The sequence below is a fragment of the Pelophylax lessonae genome, assembly GCF_965119305.1.
Source record: "Pelophylax lessonae genome assembly, chromosome: 8".
Taxonomy (NCBI): Eukaryota; Metazoa; Chordata; class Amphibia; order Anura; family Ranidae; genus Pelophylax; species Pelophylax lessonae.
The window spans coordinates 280,359,609-280,386,123 of NC_138775.1; the positions used below are offsets into that span (position 1 = coordinate 280,359,609).

General features: G+C 42.2%; 1 protein-coding gene across 5 annotated transcripts in view; it reads left to right on the forward strand.

The window, feature by feature from the left end:
* DOCK7 (dedicator of cytokinesis 7) overlaps positions 1 to 26,515 on the forward strand; it is a 329,839-nt gene that overhangs the window by 271,946 nt on the left and 31,378 nt on the right. For 3 of the 5 annotated variants that reach the window (XM_082265167.1, XM_082265169.1, XM_082265170.1), the window contains 6 exons: positions 1,982 to 2,140; positions 5,604 to 5,704; positions 6,004 to 6,196; positions 11,162 to 11,305; positions 17,069 to 17,200; positions 19,057 to 19,071. In XM_082265167.1, the coding sequence (XP_082121293.1) occupies positions 1,982 to 2,140; positions 5,604 to 5,704; positions 6,004 to 6,196; positions 11,162 to 11,305; positions 17,069 to 17,200; positions 19,057 to 19,071 (744 nt within the window). The remainder of the gene's footprint in view (positions 1 to 1,981; positions 2,141 to 5,603; positions 5,705 to 6,003; positions 6,197 to 11,161; positions 11,306 to 17,068; positions 17,201 to 19,056; positions 19,072 to 26,515) is intronic. The other 2 variants (XM_082265168.1, XM_082265171.1) reach the window with 1 other exon arrangement.

Sequence of the window (26,515 nt, forward strand, 5' to 3'; positions counted from 1 at the left end):
GTCTAACAATACAAAATTATGTTAATCCTTTCACTGAAAGAGACATTTTTTCATGTGTGCAAAAGTCATTTTAGGTCTGAGGTTAATAGTCTCGAACGTTTTATATAATTTAAAAGCAGCAACCCTGAAGAAAAAACTGTTCGTTTTTTATGTTATGTGATATCGTAATGGTTTATCAAGTTCAAATTTTATGGTAAATTATAAAAGATGAGGCTGTGCCGAGTAAATAGAATTTTTTTTAGTTTTATTTTTTTTATAGAACAAACATGTTATACTCAGTGCCATCTTAAGAGAATTAAAGGGCCCTGACCAATGCACTGGGGCCCTACCTACACAATCACCCACAGAATAAAAATGCAAATTATCGATAAGGCAATATTTATTGGCACAGCAGTGCCAGGCTAATGACAGCTTCCAAATTCACAGCAGGGTCCGGTGAACACACACACAGACGGGAGTAAGATTTGACTGTCCTGTGTGTGCCTGTTCCCATGGAGGCGGACAGGCATTCCTGGAGTTGTGGGCTCCCCTCCGCGGCCCAAGTGGCCTGACAGCAGCGCAGGGCCAACAGGCGCTTGCCACCTGCTAAGTTCCACGGCGGGATGCACACGGGAATCGGGACTAATGCTAGGCTGGGTCGCTGGGCAAGTGGGGCTCCCGGGCGACTGCCCAGTGTGCCCATTCGGTAAGATGGTCCTGGTTATACTTACCTGCTCTGTAATGGTTTTACATAGAGCAGCCCCGATCCTTCTCTTCCTTGGTCCCCCACAGGTGCCCCTGGCCTCTCCCTCCTGCCAAGTGTCCCCAGACCAAACTGCTTGTTGTTTGGGCACCCGAGCAGGCTCGCTCCCAAGCCGCTGCTCTGCATGTCCAGACACGTGGGGGGGGGGGGGGGGGCTGCTGCAAACAAAAGGCTTTTTTTTACTTTTGTGCATAGAATGCGTGAAGGTGAAAAACCTTGAACCACTTTAAAATTGTGTGCGCCCATGAAACAATGGGTGTCAATGCAGTGACCAGCGTGCCCCTAATCAATGCAGAGTGCCACAGCATGCCCCCAATCAATGCACAGTGACCACAGCGTGCCCCCAATCAATGCACAGTGACCACAGCGTGCCCCCAATCAATGCACAGTGACCACAGCATGCCCCTAATCAATGCAGAGTGCCACAGCGTGCCCCCAATCAATGCACAGTGACCACAAAATGCCCCCAATCAATGCAGAGTGCCACAGCATGCCCCCAATCAATGCAGAGTGCCACAGGATGCCCCCACTTAATGCACAGTGACCAGTGCACTTACCTGATGCAGCGACGGCTTCTCCTCAGTCTCCCCGCATCTCCTCGAGTATTCCCTCCTCCTCCTCCTCCTTGGCCAATGGCATGAGTTCGCCTTACGGCCAATCAGGAAACGCGTCTCGGACCCGCTTCCTGATTGGCCAGGAGGAGGATCCGTGTGACAATAGCGAATATTCATTCACTATTGTCACACAAATGGGTGGGCTCAGGGCGCACTGCTCTGCGCCCCGGGTCCACCCTTTTCTGAAAATATTTTTTTTTTCTAAAATGGAAATAATGTAATGTTCTTTGGGCGGACCGTTACCGTTTGACTCACGGACTGGTACCGGTCCGGGGGTTGGGGAACACTGCATTAGAGCACCGTGTTGTAGCTCGTGCTGCTTTGCTCTATCATGGGGGACTAGTCTAAAGAAATAAAAGGTTATATAAGGGTTGGGCTAAAACAAAAAAAATGCACTTTCACTTTAAAGAAAAGTAAAAATAAAATTCTAGGGCAAGATGATTTGTGCAGAAAGAAAAAGGGTGAAAGGAGAAGGGGAAAGATAATGTAACAAAAAAAGACATGAACACTTTACCCTGAGGAACTATGTAACCTTTCATCCTAGCTGGGTCTTTTAGGATGCTATTATTGAAATTGTTTCTTTTCTTTACTTCTTTTTTTTTTTTTTTTTTTCTTTATTTTACAGAATTTTGCACGTGTAAAGATGCAGGTCACCATGTCCCTGTCTTCCCTGGTTGGGACATCTCAGAATTTTAATGAAGAATTTTTACGTCGCTCTCTGAAGACGATATTAACCTACGCAGAGGAAGATCTGGAGCTTCGAGAGACGACTTTTTCTGACCAGGTCACTCTAAATTCCTAATATTCCTGTAGAAAGTGCCCAGGACTTCCATTGCATCATCATTATTCCTTTTTTACATTCATAAAAGAGGTTTCTGGGGGGGGATAGGTGGGTCCAAATCCTCCCAGAATGTCCATTGGTGCCCCATTGTCACTGCACTACAGAAGCACTGCAGCTGCCGCTACTGCCATCTGTCAGGGACTGGGAAAGGCAAAGGCAGTTCAGAGCCAGGGAGGATCTCTTTAGCTCCTCCTCTGCTCAGGTCTCATGACATAGCTAAGGGAAGACTTCCCCTCACTCTGAAATGCTTGATCCAAAGAGGGAATTTCATGAAAGGGAGGGCAGCGCTGTACTTGGTGGAGATTTACTTGGGGGGGGGAGGGGGGGGGAGGGGGGGGGAGGGGGGGGGGTTGGTGTAGGAATCTGTACTGGGAAGGAGGACTGTATCTGTACTAGGGGAGCTGTACTGTTGTGGTGATGGGGGGGGGGTCTGTACAAGGGGAGCAGGTGGGGAGATCTTTGCACACTCCGGACCCCTTGTTATAATCCCGCTTGTGGCACTGCACTTAAAGAATGTTTTTTTGGGTACAAGTATGGAGTGCTAGCTTTGTGAATTTTTGTGTGCGTTTTGAGAAGAGTGCTGCCAAGTAGCCTCTGCTTCTCTGGGGGTAAGACACAGTTGTAATACACATGAACCTGCCTACAGGTTTGCAATTCTATTCAGCCTGCTTTTTGACCTCCATGCCTCTTGCACAAAGCTAGCAACCCATCCCGTTAGTGAGAAACTTTATTTGCACAAAGATGTGTCCCCTCCCATGTCCCCTGCTGGACCATTCCATTCCAAAACCATAGGCATTAATATCGTTGCAAACAGGAAACACAAAGAAAGGCGCGTCGACCTAGCGCATTATCCTCAATATAGGCTTTATTGTTAAAATATAGAAATGGCTACTCACAAGCAAAGGTATAAATCAATCACATCGGACTCAAAATCTTGAGTATCGAGAGTAGTCCATACGAATGTCCCTTGTCCTATTAGGATGACGGCTGACGCGTTTCAAGGCATACGCCTCTTCCTTTATCGTTGCCCCTGCTTTGTTTCCATAGCATCATCTACTCCTCTGGGAGGATTTTCCAAAATGTTGGATTACCTGTGGGAATTTGCCTTCATTCAGTAAAAGATTTTGTGAGATCTGGTATTCATGACGGTCGAGAAGAACTGGGACACAGCGCATGTTCCATTTCATTCTGAAACTGTTTCGTAAGGTTGAGGTCTGGGCTCCATGTAGGCCACTTGAGTTCCCCCATACTCCCCAATCCATGTGTTTATGAAGTGGGCTTTGTACACAGGGGTACAGTCATGTTGGAACAGAAAATTACTTTTCCCAAACTGTTAGCACAAGGTTGGATTCTCTAAAATGTCTTTGCCTGGTGTCTTGCAATTGCCATTCCAATTTATTCCAAAGGTGTTCAGTAGAGTTGAGGTCAGGGCACCATGTAGGCCACTTGAGTTCCTCCGCACCAAACTTATCAAACCAGCTGGCTTTGTCCACAGGAATACAGTTGTGTTGGAACAGAATATGATCTTCCTCAAACGGTTACCACAAGGCTGGAAATGTCCAGTTGTCTCCAATATTTCTTTTAAGCTACAGCATTTACAGTACTCTTAATTGTAAACACCTGATTGCAATATTTTGAAAGGAGCCCACATACTTGATATGAGTAGATGGGATTGTAAGGTGTCCATATGTCTTTGTACTTGTAAAGTCACCTGGCATCACCACACCTGTCCATCGAGGAGGCAGGTCATCCAGAAAGTAAAGGAAACATCTTCTAGGCTATATGGTTTGGCAATGGTGTGCGAGTCCCTAAACTGCCTAACCAAAATTATGATAGCAAAGGGGTGGATGATGCAAATGGGTAAAAGGGCACCACCAAGGGTATAAAATCAGTAGTAAAAACAATAGTACAGTAAAACCTTGGATTGCGAGCATAATTCGTTCTGGAAACATGCTTTTAATCAAGTACTCTTATATCAAAGCAAATTTTCCCATAAGAAATACTGGAAACTCAGATGATTAGTTCCACAACTATTTATTGATAAGTCTTTCGGTTTATAGTCTATATACAAAGATTATAGCAATGCGATAGGTTGTGTCATAAAATGTCCATCCACAAATGGCAGCCTCCACAAGGGGGTTAGAAGCAAAATCCAGCAGGAGCTATAGAGTATAAAAGAGAAGAGAGGCGCCTCTAAGTGTAGCAGTATGGGGACATTTAATGAAGGTACATCATTTAGCAACTCACATGGTTGATGATTAAAGAGGCACATCTAAGTATGCAGGCATCCGGGGTAAAGCTGTCCACATAGACCATCTTCTGAACCACTGGCTCTCACCGATGTCAGTCTGCAATTGTGATTGGGAAGACTACCCTGCAGTAGAGTGATCTGAGCACAGCGTGGAAGGGTGTGATGAAGATTACAGTGCGGAGGATGGTCTATGTGGAAAGCTTTACCCCGGATGCCTGCATACTTAGATGTGCCTGTTTTAATCATCAACCATGTGAGCTGCTAAATATTGAACCTTCATTAAATGTAATCATATTGCTACACTTAGCGGCACCTCTCTTCTCTTTTATACCCAGTTGTGACATGATGCTACTTGTATATCAAGACATCGCTTGTATATCAAGTCAAAATTTTTTTTAAAAATGTGCTTGTCTTGCAAAGCGCTCTCAAACCAAGTTACTCTCAAACCAAGGTTTTACTGTATTAAAAAAGTCCTAGATAAAGTCCCTGAGAAGTCCCAATAATAGATGTCCTTTTTACACTTGTGGCTGCTAACCCGAGAGCTGAAGCAATCTCCATAATGGTAAATCCAAAAGGGGGGAATGGTGCCTTCTAAGTGTAGTATTAGGACGTACTTTATTACCCAAATTACAATTGGCAACTCACATATCCAAATATGAGGTACGCTCATCACAAGTAGAAAATCCCCTAATATAACCATAGTCAGTCTCTCTACAGCTGGTATCCGCCAGATGTGTGTGGCTCTAGAGCCGACAGGTGGCCCCTCCGCTTCCAGCAACTCGCTGGAACACACTGCCAGGCGAAAGTGACGTGAAGATGAGCACGACACAGGGCGTGGCTACATGTTTCGGAGCATGTGCACTCCTTTATCAAGCCTGAGTAAATGTGATTGTCAGTTGTCTACATATCTTTGTACATCTACAGTCAAAAATATCACCACACCTGTCCATTGAGGAGGCAGGTCATCTAGAAAGTAAATGTGAGATCTTTTAGGCTATATGGTATGGCAATAGTGTGTGAGTCACTAAGCTGCCTGAACAAAATTACAATTACATCAGCAGATAAACCAGAAGGTATACATGTTTGTTTCCTTTGTGTTTTATTCATTTTTCTTTTGCTTTGCTGTCTATGAGATATGTGGTCCTTCGGTTTTAGGTCCAGGATTTGGTGTTCAACCTGCACATGATCCTGTCAGACACAGTGAAGATGAAGGAGCACCAAGAAGACCCAGAGATGCTGATTGATCTGATGTACAGGTAGGCACAGCAAGAAGTCATTGCAGACTGATGGCCATAGTTACATAGTTACATAGTTTGTGAGGTTGAAAAAAGACATCAGTCCATCCAGTTCAACCTATGATGTGTGTGTGTTTGCTGTTAACCATACATTGTATACCCCTGTATGTTGTGGTCTTTAAGTGGCCGGTTGTGTATCTGTATCATCAGTCTAGCTAAATGTATAAAGCCAAGTTTTTTTCAGTATCTGAGCAGTGACCACTTTTTTTTTTTTTTAAGTATCTCACCCTCTTTTTTTTTTTTTTTCCCCCTTCTGATAGAATTGCGAAGGGATACCAGACATCGCCAGACTTGCGGTTGACTTGGCTGCAGAACATGGCCGGGAAACACTCAGAGAGGGGCAATCATGCAGAATCAGCGCAGTGCCTGGTACACTCAGCTGCCCTAGTGGCAGAATATCTCAGCATGCTGGAGGACCGCAAGTACCTTCCCGTGGGCTGCGTCACCTTCCAGGTGAGAACATCAAAGGCGTTCCCAGCATTTAGGCCTTACCAAAAAAAAAGCAAAAGCGACCTAATTAAAACCTCCTTCAGAGTTCTAAATCAAGGGGGTCCACCCTGCTGCCCACAGGGAGCCCAAGACGGTTATGAATGCAGCCCAACACAAAATCGTCAAATAACTTAAAAATGTTGATTTTTTTTTATTTTTTTTTTTTATTTTTTAAATGCATTTACACTTGGCGAACACATGCGGCCGAATAAATTGACAGTGTCTCCTTACTGGACTTTTATAAATGTTATCTTCCCAAAGGAAAATCTCCCACTCTTCACAATGACACTTTATTCATGTCATCAGTATTCAGCGGCACCTATATTTGTGAGCAACTATTTTCAAGGATGAAACACGAAAATTAGAACCAAAATATCTGATGAGCACCTTGAGAGTTCATTGAGAATTGCTACTCCATCCATCCAAGATATTGATGCGTTAGTTTATCCAAAACCGTGTCAAATATCGCACTAGTTTTATGTCGCCCTCTTTTACTTTTATAATAAAAAATACTACAAGAAAATTATGTTTTTTTACTCGGGTAAAATATCTATATCCGGGATCGTTAACTTGTGACCTGCCCGACTTTTTCTGCTCATCGTCTATCCTCATTATCAGTGTATTTTATGTGCGGCCGAAGACAATTCCTCTTCTTCCAATGTGACCCAGGAAGGTCAGAAGGTTGGACACCCCTATTCTAAAGTAAATCTGTGCTATGCTTTTACAAACAAGTATGGGAGCCACATATTACAATTCACCACTTGCTGCCCGCCCACCATCAAATGACGGCGGAGCGGCTCTCGTTCTGGGACGACGTCATATGATGCTCTCCTTGATCTTGGTAAGGAGCCAATGACTCTGCTCCTTTACCCATGTGATCGGCTGTGTCTAATCACAGTAAAGCCCCAGCAGTGCCCATCAGTGACACCAATTAGTGCCCACCAGTGACCCCAGTCAGTGCCCATTAGAGCTGCACGATTCTGGATAAAATGAGAATCACAGTTTTTTTTTCTTAGAATAAAGATCACGACTCTCGGGTAACATCTTTTACATTATACAAAAAAATTGGGCTAACTTTACTGTTTTGGGTTTTTTTTTTAATTCATTAAGTGTATTTTTCCCAAAAAACTGAAAGACTTCAGCGCAAATACAGTGTAACATAAAAGATTGCAATGATCGCCATTTTCTTCTTTAGGGTCTCTGCTAAAATATATATATAATGTTTGGGGGTTCTAAGTAATTTTCTAGCAAAAATTACAAATTTTACTTGTAAGGAACAAGTGTCAGAAGAAGGCTTAGTTTTTAAGAGGTTAAACTGCCTCCCTTACAGACAGAAGTTCATTCCTTTAATCTAAAAGAATAAGAAGCTACATTATAAAACATTGTGTTTACAGTTCTCTAGCACCCTGGCAGTTCACACTGCCATATGCGATACGCTGGGGGTGTCAAAAGTTAACGACACCCCCAGTTGCGATCGCGTATCGCAGTGTGATCTGCAAGTTCGCACAGAATCGGATCGCACTAGTGTGAACCACTATGCGATCTGATTCTGCTGCAAATAAAAAAAAGGGTCCTATGCGTGTTGTGTGCGATTGCGGTGCAAATTCATGGCTGATTTTGCACCGCACAGAAATCGCATGTCATTTTAGGAGCAGTGCATTCCGAATTACATGCGATCTCTGTCATCGCACAAATGTGAACCGGCCCTTAAGAATTTTGATAAACATTTTGGAGGCTCTTTTTTTTTTTCTTTTGACAGCTGTGAGTGAGCAGAGAACAGCTCTGTAAGAATCGAGGACGCCTCGTTTTAAGATCAAGGGGGGGGGGGGGTGAATTGAGATTGCGATTTTTTAACGATTAATCGTGCAGCTCTAGTGCCCATCAGTGATGCCAGTCAGTGCCCACCGGTGCCACCTATCAGTGCCCACCGGTGCCACCTATCAGTGCCCACCGGTGCCACCTATCAGTGCCCACCAGTGCCACCTATCAAGTGCCCACCAGTGCCACCTATCAAGTGCCCACCAGTGCCCCCTATCAGTGCGGCATATTAGTGCCTCCTCATCAGTGCCACCTAGTTAATGCCCTTCATTGCCACCTCATCAGTACCCATAAGTGCCGCCTCATCAGTGCCCATAAGTGCCACCACATCAGTGCCCATAAGTGCCACCACATCAGTGCCCATAAGTGCTAACTCATTAGTGCCCATAAGTGCCACCTCATCAGTATCAGTCTTTTTTTTTTTTAAAAAGAAATAAAAAACCCAGCGGGGATTAAATACCAATATTTGTGTGAAATAAATGATAAAAATGTCATTTGGGTACAGTGTAGCATGATCGCGCAATTGTCATTCAAATTGTGACAGCGCTGAAAGCTGAAAATTGGCCTGGGCAGGAAGGGGGTAAGAGTGCCCGGTAGGTAAGTGGTTAAAGTGGATGTATAACCCCCATTATGTTCATGAATTCTGGTTGGTAGTCAACAACCTCATCTCAACTGCTCTGGAACTCCCCAATATATGGTACCTGAACAGAATAGTCTTCTGGGTATTCCTGGGGACCTACAGATCCCTAAACATACCAGGATTCTTTTGCAAGACTTTTAATTTCATGCTAAAAGGGTAATTTTACAAATATAGAAAGGCCCATCCTCTTCCCTCCTATGAATGCATAGAAAATCCTAATTATGTCCAATCCACCTTTACACAAACTTATCTATGAACTAATGGCACTTTTCCACTGCAAGTACCGGCTCGGCTCTACTCGGCCCTGCTTGGCCCGGTTTGATTTTCCACTGCTGGTACCGCATGGTACGGTGTTGGAACGGTTCGGTACGGTACGGTACGGTTTGCTTTTCCACTAAAGTAGTACTAAAGTTAAGTGGGTGGGATAACAACGATTCTCTGACCAATCAGTGGCTAGTAGTGACTGCATGCAAAGGATTGTGGGATATGGTACCGGTATGGTACCTCTTGGAACCACAATCGATGTGGTACTGTTTTTGAGAGCCGTAACGTTCGGTTCCATGCAGGGGAAAAGCGCCGCCGTACCGAACCGTTCCTACACCGTACCATGCGGTACCAGCTGTGGAAAAGCACAAAAGCGAGCCGAACCGTTCAGTTCCATGCAGTGGAAAAGCGCCATAAGAGAGAGGCCACATTTCTTTGCTAAGTTCTGCTTGCTGGTATGTAAAGTCTGCTGTACTTTGTAAGTGTTGTGCATAGCATTACCATGTCTATACTACACTGAACCATTAAACTATAAGAGACTTGTGTGTAACGGAAATGTCATTCCCTGCTTGTGTGATTGGCTCACTGGATTTTTTTCCAGAACTGTGCACTAAGATGCTAGTGAGATTTTAGGCATCCTCTGCAACAAAAATTAAATTTTTATAAAGAGTTACCCTGTGTAGACATAGCCAAATAAATATGTTCCCCTGTTTTGTATAGAGTAGAGGAAGTTTACAACCCCTGTGAAGTTTTTATTGGTATCTGTGTCTCTGCTAGGTAGGTGGATTTATGTTGTCTATGTGTCCTGGTGACCACTGTCACAAAGGAAGGAAAGTGCCTTTGTAAAATCAGAAATTTTTACAGTTGTCGTTGGCCAATGGAAACCACTATTCTGGTGACAACTGTCTAAAGGGGATTTCCCCCTCACTTTGTAGATTTTTTCTGTCACTTACTGTTTTTTCCTGGGGCAGGAAGTAAAGAGAAATTCCCCCTTAGGAATTAAAAAAAAAAAAATAAATAAACTGTTGTGCTTTAACCTTTCCTTAACCGCTTCCCGACCGCCCGCCGCAGTTATACTGCGGTAGGGCGGCCCTCTTGTGCGAACCGACGTAGGCATACGTCGGTCGTGCGCCTTCAGCTAGGGGGGCGAGCACGCACCGCCAGTGGCGCGCTCCCACCCCCACTCGTCAGTGGGGACTCCGATGCACGGGGCAGGCAGCTCTGATTGCCGCCTGACACCCGCGATCATTCCCCGCTGAGAGAGAAGAACGGTCGGCTGTTGTAAACACAACTGACCGTTCTTCTCTCTGGAATGATCACAGAGCTCCTGTGATCATTTCACAAGCCCCGCCCCATACAGTTAGAAACACACCCCTAGGTACACATTTAACCATTTAACCCCTTGATCACTTACAGTGTTAACCCCTTCCCTGCTAGTGTCATTAGTACAGTAACCGTGCATATTTTTAGCACTGATTACTGTAGTAATGTCACTGGTCCCCCCAAAAGTGTCAAAAATGTCAGGCAGGGGTCCGATCTGTCCGCCGCAATGTCGCAGTCCTGCAAAAAATCGCAGATCACCGCCATTACTAGTAAAACAAAACAAAAAACAATAAAAATTACATAAATCTTTGCCGTAGTTAGAAGACGCAATAACTTTTGCGCAAACCAATCAAAATACGCTTATTGCGATTTTTTTTTTTTTTTTTTTTCTTACCAAAAATATGTAGCAGAAAACAAATTGGCCTAAAATTTTAAAAAATGTTTATTTTTACATTTTTTGGGGGGAATGTTATATAGCAGAATGTGAAAAATATTGTCTTTTTTGTTTATAGCGCAAAAAATAAAAATCGCAGAGGTGATCAAATACCACCAAAAGAAAGCTCTATTTGTGGGGAAAAAGGAACATCAATTTTATTTAGGTACAGCGTCGCAATTGTCCGTTAAAGTAATGCAGTGCTGAATCGCAAAATATGGCCTGGTCGTTAAGGGGGGAAAATCCTTCAGGTCAAAAAGTGGTTAATATATCCAAAAATAAAAAAAAAGTGTTTGATATTACAAAACGCATCTCCTGTCTTCTTTATGAGACTAAAAATTCTAAGGCAGCCCATAGATGATTTTATTTTCTTTCCATCCATAATGTAAACCTTATTATTATTTAGTGCAAATTTTGCAATACTGATTCATGTTTCACAATGCTCCTGCAGAATATTTCCTCCAATGTCCTGGAAGAATCGGCAGTGTCGGATGATGTGGTGTCCCCAGACGAGGAAGGGATATGTTCTGGAAAGTACTTCACAGAAGCCGGACTTGTGGGGCTCCTGGAACAGGCTGCAGCCTCATTCTCCATGGTATGTATAGTTTATGTCCCAGTGTATCTCTCATGACATTAAGGACTTATTCAGATGGATGCTGGGATTTGTCGTCTGTGCTGAGCCACTTTTTGCTATGCCTGCATCCACTTTGAAGCTGCATGCAGGCAGCCCATAGAAGTGTCTGCATTAGGATCCATGTACACACAGCTGTCCGCATGTCATAATTTGACATGCAACTGTATCCCTGCAGCTGCTTCGTCTGCATCCACTTCTATGGGCTACCAGCGAGCAGTTCCAAGATAGAGGCAGACACAGCAGAAAGAAAAAAGATGAGGTGAATGGTGCTAAGGAGGTTAGGTCAGAGCAGGTGCTCCAAAATCAATATCACATACAGGCGGTCCCCGGGGTACAAACAAGATAGGGTCTGTAGGTTTGTTCTTAAGTCGAATTTGTTTTTAAGTCGGAACAGCTAAATATTTTAAGTGTAGCTCCAGCCAAAACAATAATTTTTAAGTTTTTTGGATAGCATAGGGAAGGGTTAACACCCCTGTACCATTTTTTTTTTTTGATGTCTGTACCCCTGTTCAGAAGATTTCACTTAAATTTCTGTCCCTGTGACAACTGGATTTTGAAAATTTTGGGTTGTTGTTTAAACAAGGATTGGTGATAAAGCTTCAGTGGAGACAACTTTTTCCCATGATAACTCTTCCAGGAGTGAATTTCCCTTCCTAGGGGGAGATTTCCTCTCACTTCCTGTTTCCATCAGAACAGGTACATTTTTTAAGAGCCGGTTCACACTACTCCGACTTGTCAGGCGACTTGGTCGCCTGACAAGTAGCTCTCCATGCTGTGCAATGGAACCGTTCTAATCAGAGCGACTCAAGTCGCTCCGACTTAGAAAAAGGTTCCTGCACTACTTTTGGGAGAAGTGGGGAGTGACCTGCATTGACTTCTATTATGAGAAGTCGTTTGCAAGCCGCGATGAAGTCGTGCTGCACGGGCGACTTCAAAGTCGGGCGACTTTGAGTCGTGGCAGTGTGAACTTAGTGCAACTCCAGCCAAAAGAATAATTTTTAAGTTTTTTGGATAGCAGAGGGAAGGGTTAACCCCTCCCTCCTGTACCATTTTCTTTTGCGGTCTGTATCCCTGGTCAGAAGACTTCACCTCAATTTCTCTCCCTATGACAATTGGATTTTTAAAATTTTGGGTTGTTGTGGAAACAAGGATTAGTGATAAAGCTTCAGCCGAGACACCTTTTTCCCATGAGAACTCTTAGTGGAGAGAATTTCCCTTCCTAGGGGTAGATTTCCTCTCACTTCCTGTTGTCTCCCTCTGTAAGTAGGATTCGTTTGTAAGTCGGATCTTTGTAACCCGGGGACCACCTGTATATAAGGAATGTGAGATAAATACATAAATAGTCCTTAAATTACTCATAAAATTCAAGAAATATCACAAAAGAGCCCTTGAGGGTCTGAAATCATCTAGCTACATTAGTGACTGCTCTACAGTCCGATGGAAGCAATCTTTGTAGGACATAGAAAAAAAAGACAACACTGGGCGCCCTCGAAGTGCAGTAGCTAGGTACTCTTTTAATAAAAAGAAAAATGGTAACTCACTTGTAAAACAAATTTGATCACTTATTTCATACAGTAAGCCATCATATTACTGGTAAGCCTTTTGATGTGCTCATCTGGGTTGTGACTTGTGCAGCCACTGGCTGGGTGATGGATTGCTGAAGAGCCGAAAACCAGAAGTTCCGGGACATCCTTGGAGAACATGGAAAGCGCAGTCACGGATGTGATGCCACACCTAGGAGGAAAGGGGCGTCTACACGTTTTGGAGCGTCATAGCTCTTTTCTCAAGCCAAGCAGAAAGTATCTCAGCGTGTAAGGACGGGTGTCGGCTCCCATCTCAATTAGTCCCTAAGGCTGTGTTCAGAAATTATGCAACTGACTTCCAAGAACGAGCCTTATGTATTAAAATTCCCGGAGTTCATGACACACACTGATTATATGAGACACGTGTAATCATAGACACATGTTCAAGACTCTCCTTTTGCTTCATTCATCGTATGTACCCTGCCTGCTCGGTAACTCTTCTACTTTTGTAAACTGGCCTCAACCTGTGCCATTAGAAGTCCAAGCCCAAGTGTTCCTTGAGGGTGACCGTCTGGAAAACAGCCAAGTACACTGATAATAATTATATATGGGAGCTTTTTATCTTCCGAAGGATTTATAGTTCTGTCCATCCATTTCTGAGATGTACACAGCCCTGTTTAGCTGGGGAGAAGTTCTGATTTTTCTCTGCTGCAGTTAAGTACCATTTGCAGGTCTTGTCTTGATCTTCCCCAATCATGTGACTGGACAGTGAAAGGAGAAGCAGCAAATTGCTTAGATCACCCCTCTATCACTCTGCTCTCTCCTCCTTTCACTACTTTTTCTTGCATTGCAACACAACTAATTGGCTCCTTTTCGGCTTCTCCCTCCCCCAGTCTGTTGATATACTGTTGATTACAAGTAGGTTGATACCAGCTAATGCATGTTAGATTGACAGAATTATTGACAGAATTATTCAGTACCCCAAAGACTGGTTGGAATTCAGTCAAGAACTACCCACTGATTTGTTCTGTGCATTGTTTACGGGAAGAGAATATAAAGACAGACTTTAGGAAGTTACACTAGCACTATTTTTTAAAAGAAGCAGCACCACTAACCACTTGTCCTCCTGAAGGTTTTATCCCCTTCATGACCAGGTCGGTAATTTTTTTGCTATTCAGCACTGCACTGCACTGGACTACTTAACTGGCAATAGCACGGTCATGCAACGCTGTACTCAAATTCAATTTTTATAATTTTTTCACACAAATAGCGATTTCTTTTGGTGGTATTTCATCACCACTGGGTTTTTTATTTTTTTTTATTATAAAAATTGTAAAAGAACAAAAAAAAAGATATTTTCATCTGTCAGTTATAAAAAATATCCAATAAAGAAATCAAAAAATCAAATTTCTTCAAAAATTTCAGCCAAAATATATTCTGCTACATGTATTTGGTAAAAAGAAAAAAAAAATCCCAATAAGTTTAAACTAATTGTATATATATGCAGCTATAGACGCTATACTATAATTGCAGTTAACAGCGACTTACAGTGTGGCGGACCATCTGGCGCTTACAGTCAACTGACTGACATCGTTAGTGACACCGATACAGCGATCAGTGATGGTACTGTACACTGTACTAATGACACTGGCTGGGAGAGGGTTAACTTTGTGCCTAGTAAGTCTGTGTGCTTATTTTATTTATTGATCTGGCTGTTTTTTTCTCCCTGCGTTTCAGGGAGAAGAAACAGCCAGGTCGCTGTTCTCTGTACACAGAGTCCTGTTCTGTGATTGGTCGAAGCCAATCAGCAGGTTTTATACAAAAATATTGGCTGAAATTAGCTGCCAATCTCGTGCTGTGTCCAATTCCGGAGCGTTCATGTACAGTGCTGTAAAAAAGGTATTTGCCCCTTCTTGTTTATATATATATATATATATATACATATATATATATATATATATATATATATATACACATATATATATATAAACAAGAAGGGACAAATACTTTTTTTACAGCACTGTACATGAACGCTCTAGAATTGGAAGATGTATATCATATATACAGTGGGTACGGAAAGTATTCAGACCCCCTTAAATTTTTCACTCTTTGTTATATTGCAGCCATTTGCTAAAATCATTTAAGTTCATTCTTCTTCCTCATGAATGTACACATAGCACCCCATACTGACAGAAAAACACAGAATTGTTGACATTGTTGCAGATTTATTAAAAAAGAAAAACTGAAATATCACATAGTCCTAAGTATTCAGACCCTTTGCTCAGTATTTAGTAGAAGCCCCCTTTTGATCTAATACAGCCAGGAGTCTTTTTGGGAAAGATGCAACAAGTCTTTCACACCTGGATTTGGGGATCCTCTGCCATTCCTCCTTGCAGATCCTCTCCAGTTCTGTCAGGTTGGATGGTAAACGTTGGTGGACAGCCATTTTTAGGTCTCTCCAGAGATGCTCAATTGGGTTTAAGTCAGGGCTCTGGCTGGGCCATTCAAGAACAGTCACGGAGTTGTTGTGAAGCCACTTCTTCGTTATTTTAGCTGTGTGCTTAGGGTCATTGTCTTGTTGGAAGGTAAACCTTCGGCCCAGTCTGAGGTCCAGAGCACTCTGGAGAAGGTTTTTGTCCAGGATATCCCTGTACTTGGCCGCATTCATCTTTCCCTCGATTGCAACCAGTCGTCCTGTCCCTGCAGCTGAAAAACACCCCCACAGCATGATGCTGCCACCACAATGCTTCACTGTTGGGACTGTATTGGACAGGTGATGAGCAGTGCCTGGTTTTCTCCACACATACCGCTTAGAATTAAGGCCAAAAAGTTCTATTTTGGTCTCATCAGACCAGAGAATCTTATTTCTCACCATCTTGGAGTCCTTCAGGTGTTTTTTTTAGCAAACTCCATGCGGGCTTTCATGTGTCTTACACTGAGGAGAGGCTTCCGTCGGGCCACTCTGCCATAAAGCCCCGACTGGTGGAGGGCTGCAGTGATGGTTGACTTTCTACAACTTTCTCCCATCTCCTGACTGCATCTCTGGAGCTCAGCCACAGTGATCTTTGGGTTCTTCTTTACCTCTCTCACCAAGGCTCTTCTCCCCCGATAGCTCAGTTTGGCCGGACGGCCAGCTCTAGGAAGGGTTCTGGTCGTCCCAAACGTCTTCCATTTGAGGATTATGGAGGCCACTGTGCTCTTAGGAACCTTAAGTGCAGCAGAAATCTTTTTGTAACCTTGGCCAGATCTGTGCCTTGCCACAATTCTGTCTCTGAGCTCTTCAGGCAGTTCCTTTGACCTCATGATTCTCACTTGCTCTGACATGCATTGTGATCTGGAAGGTCTTATGTAGACAGGTGTGTGGCTTTCCTAATCAAGTCCAATCAGTATAATCAAACACAGCTGGACTCAAATGAAGGTGTAGAACCATCTCAAGGATGATCAGAAGAAATGGAAAGCACCTGAGTTAAATATATGAGTGTCACAGCAAAGGGTCTGAATACTTAGGACCATGTGATATTTCAGTTTTTCTTTTTTAATAAATCTGCAACAATGTCAACAATTCTGTGTTTTTCTGTCAGTATGGGGTGCTATGTGTACATTCATGAGGAAGAAGAATGAACTTAAATGATTTTAGCAAATGGCTGCAATATAACAAAGAGTGAAAAATTTAAGGGAGTCTGAATACTTTCCGTACCCACTGTATATATATATATATATATATATATATATATATATATATATATATATATATATATATATATATATATAGATATATATAGATATATTTATAGATATAGATATATTTATAGATATAGATATATTTATAGATATGTATATATTTTTTTATCCATATTTGTCACACTTAATTATGATTAAGTTAAATTTCACTTGCCACACCCAGGCCTAATTACTGCCATACCTGTTGAATCAAGAAATCACTTAAATAAGAAGCTATCTGATGAAGTGAAGCACGCTAAAATATCTCAAAAAGAAACCAATCATGCCGAGAAAGGAATCAGGAAGGGGGCAAATACTTTTTCACAGCACTGTACGTTGCCGAGCCTTCACCTGCCGCCTGCTCGTAATATATTCACTGTGAGCAGTCAGCAGGTGGTTAAAGTGGCTGGATTTTTTTCCTGTGCTCATTTAGAAAATGTTCCAGTCTTGATCGTACCTTTTATCCATTTTTGTCTTTAAGGGCGGCATGTACGAGGCCGTGAATGACGTTTACAAAGTCCTAATTCCAATACACGAAGCCAACCGAGAAGCCAAGAAGCTGTGTACAATTCACGGTAAACTGCAGGAAGCGTTCAGCAAGATTGTCCACCAGGTAATGAGGACACTTTCTACTTCTGTTAAAATAAATAAATAACGAGTGTTGGGGGAACATAAGTTTGACTAAAGATTAAATCCAACCAATAGCTTTGAAATGTAATAAGTTCACTGAGACAAAGCTGGAGCAATCCCAGGAGCTTGCTAGCAATCTTTTGAGCCATGGCATTGGCTGTCTTAAACCTTCACTAGCCAGCAGGTACCGGAAGACATCTGTTAGTACCTTCTATAATGCTATGAGATTTTAGGGCCTTCAGAGTTTCTTTTTAAGCCTCCTTAAAAGGATGAGCAGAGGTTCTCAAAGTTCTGTTGTCCACTTTAAACCAAGACACTGAAGATGAGGACCTATGCCTGGCGTTACTCTACATAGCTACTGTATGTATCTTGATTAAATTCTATTCTGCATTCTCCATATTCCATATTCTCAACACCATCACTATAAAAGCCAACCTCCTCCTTGGGTCTGGCCATCAGGAACATGATGTGTAATGTTAGCGTTGATGTTTTTTGTTATCTCCCCCTAGTAGCCAAGAGCCCCATATGTGGGAACGGTACCCTGACCCAATAAGGAAAACCCTATTACCTTTTGTCATCATGGATGATGTCCTGAACATGCTTAAAACATGTCAAGCTTGATACAGACAAGATCTGGAAAGGCTATGACACCTTGTGCTAGTCATTGACACCAATGTAAATTTTGTATTTACTACCGGTAGTGGCAATGGACTTCAAATTGAAAATAAACCCAAAGTAGAGCAATAGGCACCACATATTTTTTAACAGTGTTCAATATCTGTACAGGGGGTTCAGATTTTACATGAAACTCTATCTGAACCAAAACATTATAGAGTTAAAACCTCTGTCAGGTTTTTTATTGCTGAAAGAAATTTTCCTTCACTTCCTGTCTTAGAGAAACAGCAAGAAATATATAGGCACCTCCCACTATATGTGAAATTCACCTTCACCCTTCCTTTTTCATTGAAGCAGGTGCTCCATGGAAAACCATGCCTGCTGCTCCTGAGGACCAGGAACAGCAATAAAAACATCAAAAGGGTTAGATGGTTGGCACTGAATCCCAAGAGCTATATTGAATTAATTGTGATGGTGTGAAAAAAGTGGCAATGTAACAGTGTTTTGACACCCGTCTGGCCGCTCTCCCACAACAAAAGAAGCCCCAAATTAATTTTTTTTCTTATCCAGTCAAAATATTGAAGTCCAAATACAAGTCAATTCTTATAAAATGAATAAGTGGAATCTGTATGAATAGTTAATTACTTTGGTGTTTCCAAAGGTAAACCTTTTATCAGGGCTCGAAGATGGCTAGAAGGTTTTTGATGGTGGACTTACGTTTTGGGGTTCACGTTATTATGACCGGCAGTCTTTGAGCATGTTTATCAGCAACTGATGGTTGCTTCTCATTCTCGAGCAATGATGAAGAGGCACACCCGAAACACATTTACTCTCAACTGATTATCAGAATATATTGTTTTTGGACTTTGCGCTCCAATCCTTGACTTCTTCAGCAATAAAAACCTGACAAAGATTCCAAAACTAGAACAGTTCTACTTTGATGTTATCAACCGTCACATTAAGCATGTTTGTTTCTCTCTTTTTGAATGTGGACATCTGCAAGTAAGTAATCTGATGTTATAAGTCATCTGAAGATCCCAGTTGAATCATATATAGGCCACCAGTGACCTCCCAGGCTGGTACAAAGAGTAAGCCTCATGGGGCTTGAGTTTTCAGCCCAGTTTTGGAGCCAGTGGTTGCCTGTGTCAGCATTGAGTGAGTGTTTGTACGAATTCTAAAATCTTTTTTCCGGTGACTTTTTTTTTTTATCTTCTTGTTATACAGAGTACTGGCTGGGAGGTAGGTATCACTGCAGTCAGTAAAGAACACTAATGGTGTGAGTCCTGCTGGGCCCACACACGCTAGCGGTGGGTCTTGTGTTTTGCTGTTTGCTGTGACCTGAATCCATTAACCTAAACACTCCATTCAGGGATTCCTGCGATCACGGTAACAGTGGAGAAAGTTCCAGATAGTGCATGTAAACCATACACATTACACTAATACAGACCAGTGACTTTCACATTCCTCATCATCCCAACCAAACTGTCTCTTTCATCAATATCTTTCTCCACTCTCAGCCCCAGGGCAAGGGGTCGATTTAGAGGGAATCACTGGTGGTACAAAACGGACAACCAATGTTCATAGTGTGATATAATTCTGCTTTCTGGCCTGGGAATATTCTCTCTGAGGAAAATCAATAGCTGATCCCGTAACAAAGGTTTTAGTGTATTTTGGATTTTTAAAGTGCACAAAACTTTGAAGGCAATAGTCCACCTTGTGATTAAAAAGGGGCCCCTGTATATTACAGTGTTATTTTATCACGGTCATGTGATTACCTTTATGATGTTGTATTCCCTATGTGCAAAGAGAGATCACACAAATACTTATAAGTATAACATTTGATTAAGTAATGACAGATACAGATAATAATATTAGAAAATATAACAAGGATACTTAACTAAAGATGCTGTTTCGCCACGGAGTCTCACCCGTTTGCGTGGCGTGGCAGATGATCACAGACGCATGCATGATAGCAGCTCTGATACGACACTGTAGTATATAGGAATTGTGTGTAAGGAATGGCCAACCCACGGCCAACTCCCCTTGAAAGCAAAATAACCCTTTAAGAACCTGGTCACTTTGTAATGACATTCCTTTGGTAGGAAGTTAGCTAAAGTTACCAGGATATTGGAGGCTTTCTTAGATATTGCGAGACAACTAGACAACTTTAAATAAGGAAATATAAAATATGCACTTTCCCCCTCAAATGCACAGTATATTACAATTGCCATTTTGCAAAATACAGCATAATATGATTGACACAAACAAAGGGTACCGTGTGGATAGGCCCTTACCCTACAAAGGGATAGAAAAAGATGGGGCTTTGCGGGCCAGTGGGAGTAGAAGGATCACGCACAAAACCAACTAATATGATTGGCACACCTGTAGGCTTCTGCTGACATTCCTGAAACCAGCCTGTTATACTCCTATATGGTTTACCTTCAATAGCTAATAGCTTTTGGGACACAGCAGAACTTGGACACTCATTTCAACCATCACGACAACGCGCTTTGCTTTTTCATAAGCAGTGCATGCTCAGTGAGTGCTCTCCAACAGCTTAGCATTCATGGGTTAGGGAAAGAGAGCGCACACTGTGTATGCACCACTTGTGAATGAGAAGATTGCTACTGTAATGCTGAGAACAAGCACCTAAGGTCTGCTGTGTCCTGGAACCTATTATGAACAAGCAAAGTAAAACAATATGGGAATTTGACAGGCAGGCTTTGGGGTGTAAACAGAGGCGAAGTTATTCACAATACACTTAGAAAATACAGACAAGAAGTACTTGTACGGGTAATTGATGGACTTTAAAGGCACAGCATGATACATACAAATTATTATAGAAAATAATATTTTATTATAAACCTTTTAAAAGCTTGTGTATAAATACTTTGAAATAGTCAACTAGAGGAGTATATTCTCTCTCTCTCTCTCTCTCTCTCTCTATATATATATATATATATATATATATATATATATATATATATATATATATATATATATGTAGTTTCCTTCTAAATAATGCAGGACATCAATGGCCTTCAGCAAAGGTGGTAGAACAATAATCTGTATAGTTAGGTTGACCGATGCAAGCTGCACAAGACCCTCTGACCATTGCAAGCTGGACGAGATCATCTGGACTATACAGATTATTGTTATACCACCCTTGCTAATGGTCATTGATGTCCTGCATTATTTAAGGGGAAACAATATATATAATGTATAGAGGATATACTACTGTGGTTGGCTACTTCAAATCTTTTATACACAAGCTTTTAAAATGCTTATAATAAAATATAATTTTTTATTTAATTTTGTATGTCTCATATTGTGCCTTTAAAGTCCATCAATTATCCATAAAAGTACTTCTTGTCTGTATTTTTTTGTTTTCTGGATGTGGCACCTTTTCAAAGCCACCTTTCTTGATATTCGCAATACACTGTATTTTGCACACAAAAAAGGCACAGTGCTTTACGGGGCTCTTTGTCTGTATGGGCAATTTTAGTCATAAGGTCAACTTGGCCTTTAAAAATGGGAAAAAAAGGATGCTGATGGATATAAACTGCAACATTCATTGCTCCCATTCTACCCAAATGTCAGGCCAACCTGACGGGACATAGTTTTAGCACTTTGTTTTGCTGCCTCTTACACATTACCATTGGCTAGTAAGAATGTCTATCCTATTCATTAGCCAGTAGGATTGTGTGGAGGGAGTAAGTTGGATAGCGATAGGTTCACTCATCTGACATCATAGTGAGGCACACTGACATCAGCACCATAGAGAGGCCCATGAAGCGGGTATATCCATTTTTTCAGGAAGCCATTCCATTGGAGGAAGAAAGTCTGTAGGTCCATGGAGAATCCCTTTACAAATAAAAACAGATGAACTTTGCAAGGCTATCGTCTTTGTTTTTCTCAATCCCTCTGCATGAAGGTGGCATTGTTGCTAACGCATGTTGTCTGCGTTTCATTAAACCAAGTTTTCTAGTGTTTTATTTCCCTCTAAATTGTAGGCAAGGCATTATATTAAAGTGAACCTGTCCTGGCATAAAAAAAGTACCTAAACTTTATGTATAGCTAAAACTTATTTGTTTTGAGTGGAGTAATAACCCATGTTGGGGTCCACATTTGGAAGATTCAACCCCTCTATTTGTCCTGTGAACATTTGGTACCAAAATATAGTTATAGGAGATCAAGCAGCTGTCAGGAACAGGGGGAGAAAGGAAATCTTCCACTAGGGACACGTGTTCCCTAGTCTTCGAAGGGATTTTGCCTCAATCTGGATAGATCTCAGCTTACTTTGTGTCTGTGTGACAGGAAGTGAAGGGAGATTGATCTATCGGGGTAAGGCAGCCAACATATTAAATGTTTTGGCTACAGTTACATTTGAACCTAACAACGGTGCTGATGTGCAGCACATTGTGGTTCCTTCAAGTAGTCAAGTCTAAAAATTAGTCCCTTAGAGCCTTGGTCCTCAACCCTGGGCCTCAGGGCCCACTAACAGGCCAGGTTTGCAAGATAACTGAAATACATCCCAGGTGATATAATTTTCTGCTCAGTGATTGCAGTACTCTAGTCTGCATCTCCCCAAGGTAATACCTAAAATCTGGCCTGTTAGTGGGCCCTGAGGACCGGAGTTGAGGACCACTGCCTTAGAGCCCCTTTGATCCTAGGCTCAGGCTGTAGACAGGCAGGACTTTAACTTTTCCTGGTCCCCTCCTGGCTCTAACACATTCCTCCATCATTTAGCCTTCAAATGGCAGAACTACTGCTTCCTAACAAGTTGAATGGTAGGGCCTATATATCACCTTAGGGAAAGGTTGAGCTTTTTTGTAGACGGGGTTCTTCAAACTATGGCCCCTAAGTTGTTCAGGAACTACAATTCCCATCATGCCTAGTCACGTCTGTGCATGTCAGATTTTTAAAATGCCTCATGGGATGTGTAGTTGTTCCGCAACAGCTGGAGGGCTGTAGTTTTAGGATCCCTGGTGTAGAGGTTCCACTGGAATGCAGGGATACATTTGTAGAGTAACACTTGTACTTGCTTGTGGGACACATCATAGGTTAACTTTCAAGAGGCTGTTTACCTGTGTCTGCTTGTTTTTTTGGATGCACTGTCTGAAAGTCCTTAAAATATGTTGGACTTGTTATTATTGTCCGCAACCTATGCCTATATAATTATGACCCCCCTGGACATTGCACAGAGGGAACCTTGGTTCACCATGACCCCCTTCCCATGGAGTGATGAAAATCAGGAAACTATAAACAGACAATACTTTGTTGACCATTCAGATTGTGTCCAATGTTTTCTAAGCTTTCCTATATGCAAAGCCATCCAAAGTATCATTGAATGAAGCAGTTTGCTGGGAACACCCTACACAATTCATTGTGGCTCTTTGAAATACAAAAATCACCCATAATTTGGCATAAATGGGACCCCCATAAGTCCCTGTTCTGAAGTTTTAATCTCTTGCACCTCTGATTCTCAGCTGCTATACAATTTATCACTGAATTTGGGTCAGGACTACCCTTGGCTCAGATCACATGGACTGCAGCAGCTGGTGATATTTTGAACGTTCTCAGAAGTTCTCAGGTAGAACTTCATAGCCATGAAGTAGGATGTGGAGCATTAGCGTTCTGGTCATCTAAACACACTATATGCACACAGGTAAGCAGCCTTTCCTATTCTGTATTTACTAGTCAATTTTGCCCAAAGTTAAAAAAAAATAGGCATGGGTTCACAGGTAAATGACCGTTCAAACATTTTAGAGATTTTAGGCTTTGTTTGGCAGAGTAAATTTAATAATCCTGATCTGTGTATTTTTTCTGCGTTGGTGATAGGGCACCATTTGAAATTGATGACAGGTTATCTTTTAAGGTCACTAAACAAAAACCAGTGGCAGTTCCTTGCAAAGAGGAGGTAGTATCAGCCCTTATCCTCTCATTTCCAGCCTTGCCGCATCCATCAGTCTTTTGGGTGTTCAACACTTCTGGGAGTGTCGGGGTGCCTGTGACCTCCACCAGGTGTTGTCAATCTATCCTTCAATCCCTACATTAGTGGGGTGACGCCCATAAGGCAAGGAGGAAGAAACCACGGCACATGGCACCTGACACTCCTGGAGAGGCTTGCAGAGGCATGCAGAGCTTTAACAGAGGAAAGGTAGAAGACATGGGTCGCCAGAAAGGTTAACAAACTGCTGCTTCTCTTGCCGGGAACTGCTGTTTTTATCTGTTTAAAGACCTGACAGGGCCTCTTTAAGGTTATAAATGTATCCCAGCTGAAGGAAAAGATCAGCCAGACAACTACTCTGCCTGAACCTCGATCTTTGACTTGGCATAGATAACATGACTACCACGTAGGCTTTTGGTCACGCGACCAGTTACAGAGGCATCCCGGATTAGCAGTTCCTGCTGAAGAAGTATTTTTTTGCTTTTATCACCCATTAGGAGTTTAAGAGAGCCGGGAGGGTTAGCAGATGGGGTCTTTGCACTTTAGGTTGGCTCTGACTGACACTAAATCGACCCCTGAAGAGGATATTTCTAATACCTTCATTCCATCCTGTTTGCATGCTAACACCCATTCCTTTATTCTGTCCTCCAACTCCTAAACCAGATTCCATGGGTCTACAGCTGTTGCGGGACTATAAGGACCAGCATGTGCAATAGCATCCACGTGTTCCTCTGCTTGTTTCTCTGGCATGCTCACCCTCCATTACTCTCCTCAAGCCATGAATTAACTTTCCATTCATTGTATGTTTCCACCTCTCACTGGTTAATTCATGATCGAAAATTCACCTTGTTAGTTTACCATTTGCTTTTTTTGTTTCTATTTTTAATTTCTTTTTTTTTTTGGACGATCCCTAATGAAAATAATTTCTGTTTTTTCCTCTGTCGTCCCCTCGGTTGCTGACCCTCCTCCCCACACTTTTTACTCTTGTCTGTTGTGGTAAGTTGGATTTGGTGAATATTTCTCTCTATTTTTAACTTCAGTCAAGAGAAAAAAACAAAACAAATGATAGACCCTCCCGTACTGTGCCAGCAAGCAAGAATATTTTATGTACAGAAAATATCATGTAATTCAATTTTAATGAGAACAAAATAGGAATCTGAATATTACGTGCAAATGTGCTGATTTATTTATGAAAGTTTCATGCTTGACCCTTATTTAGTGGCATTTCCAATTGAGAGTCAGATGTGACCTGAAACTTGGTCTTTGCTGTCCTATCAAAAAACTACCTGAACCTCGAAGACTGGGGCTGATTTACTAATGGAATACTTAGCTTAGTAAATAAGACAAAGAAGTATTTACTTTACTCATCCAATCATTGGGAGAATAAATGTATGTTTATCTTAATTGTACAATACAGGACGTATATCTAATGGACCCTGGGTAAAATGCATGCTACGTTCAGGTGATAGGACACTGGCATAAAAAAACTTGCTAGGGCCGCCCCTAGTGTGCATTTGTATAACCCCTTCCACTGCATGAGACTCCAGTTTGTTTTCTAGTGTCCTTAGGTGATGGACCTGTTCCCCTCTGGCGAAATAAATTTAAATTCTTAATTTTTTTTCCTTCTGATACTTCTATCAAGAATTGACTTCTTACTGCCTTGGGCTATCGAGGAGTTTCCAAAATGGTATCCTTCCGTGTTACCTTGGGATCCGTACCCAGGCCAGTCTTTAATGTTTGCTTCAAGCACTGGATCCTGTATTGGGCGCTCATCTTCATATGTTGTGCAATGTGTGTAGTTAGCTGCAGGGTGCCATTCAGGTCAAGGGCCATAGTCCATTTCTCTATGGTTCCAAGACCCTGAAAACCCCTTTGGGGGTATACCCACAATGATGGGTGATGTCTGGGCCCTTAGTAAGCCTAGTGTCATGGATAAGGTAAAACAGGGTTTCCCTGTATTTTGAACCAGTTCCTAGGTCTGGCTTGGTAAGACAGCTGGCAGTGCTTAGCATACAATGCAATTTTATAGGCAGAGGAATTGTGAGATACTCACTTTATGGTGGTACCCCCTGCCATTTTCTCCAACATTTTTTGGCACAAGAAATTTTAAATCGTTTTTTTATCCTATTTAGTCTTGGGAGTTTGATGCAGTTAGCATCACGCCTCTGAGCTTACGCATTTCTGTGAAAATGCACACAGCACGTTTTTCTATTCTTACTGCCTTTTGCCACAGAAACACAGCCACAGGGATATAGTCAGCACCTAGGGTTATAGTGGCTTCTATATTCCAAACCCCTCCCATTCGCAAGTTACCCATTGGGGTTCCCCTCACTAAGCAATGACAGATCATAGGTTCAAGGGAGCTGGGACAAAAGGGCCAAATGCATCCTGCAGCACCAAAAGTCAAGCTGCTCTAAGTAAAACAAGTCAGATACTCTCCTGGGTGGAAACTCACATTCTAGCTCTCTCTGCCATCCACATTTTTACTACAAGGAGTAGTGGAAAATTGGCAGGCAGACCTTCTAAGCCACAACACATAGACCTAGGGGTATGGTCTCTGTGCCCCAAAATATTTCAAAGATGGGGAAAGCCAGATATGAACATCTTGGCCTCCAGGTTCAACAAGCTGTCCAGAAGCCTCTTGCCTTGAAATCCCTAATCAAAACTTTTCTTCAGGGAGATGCTCAATTAAATCCTTCAATTTGACTTCCTGTGTCTCAACCCGGTATCGTG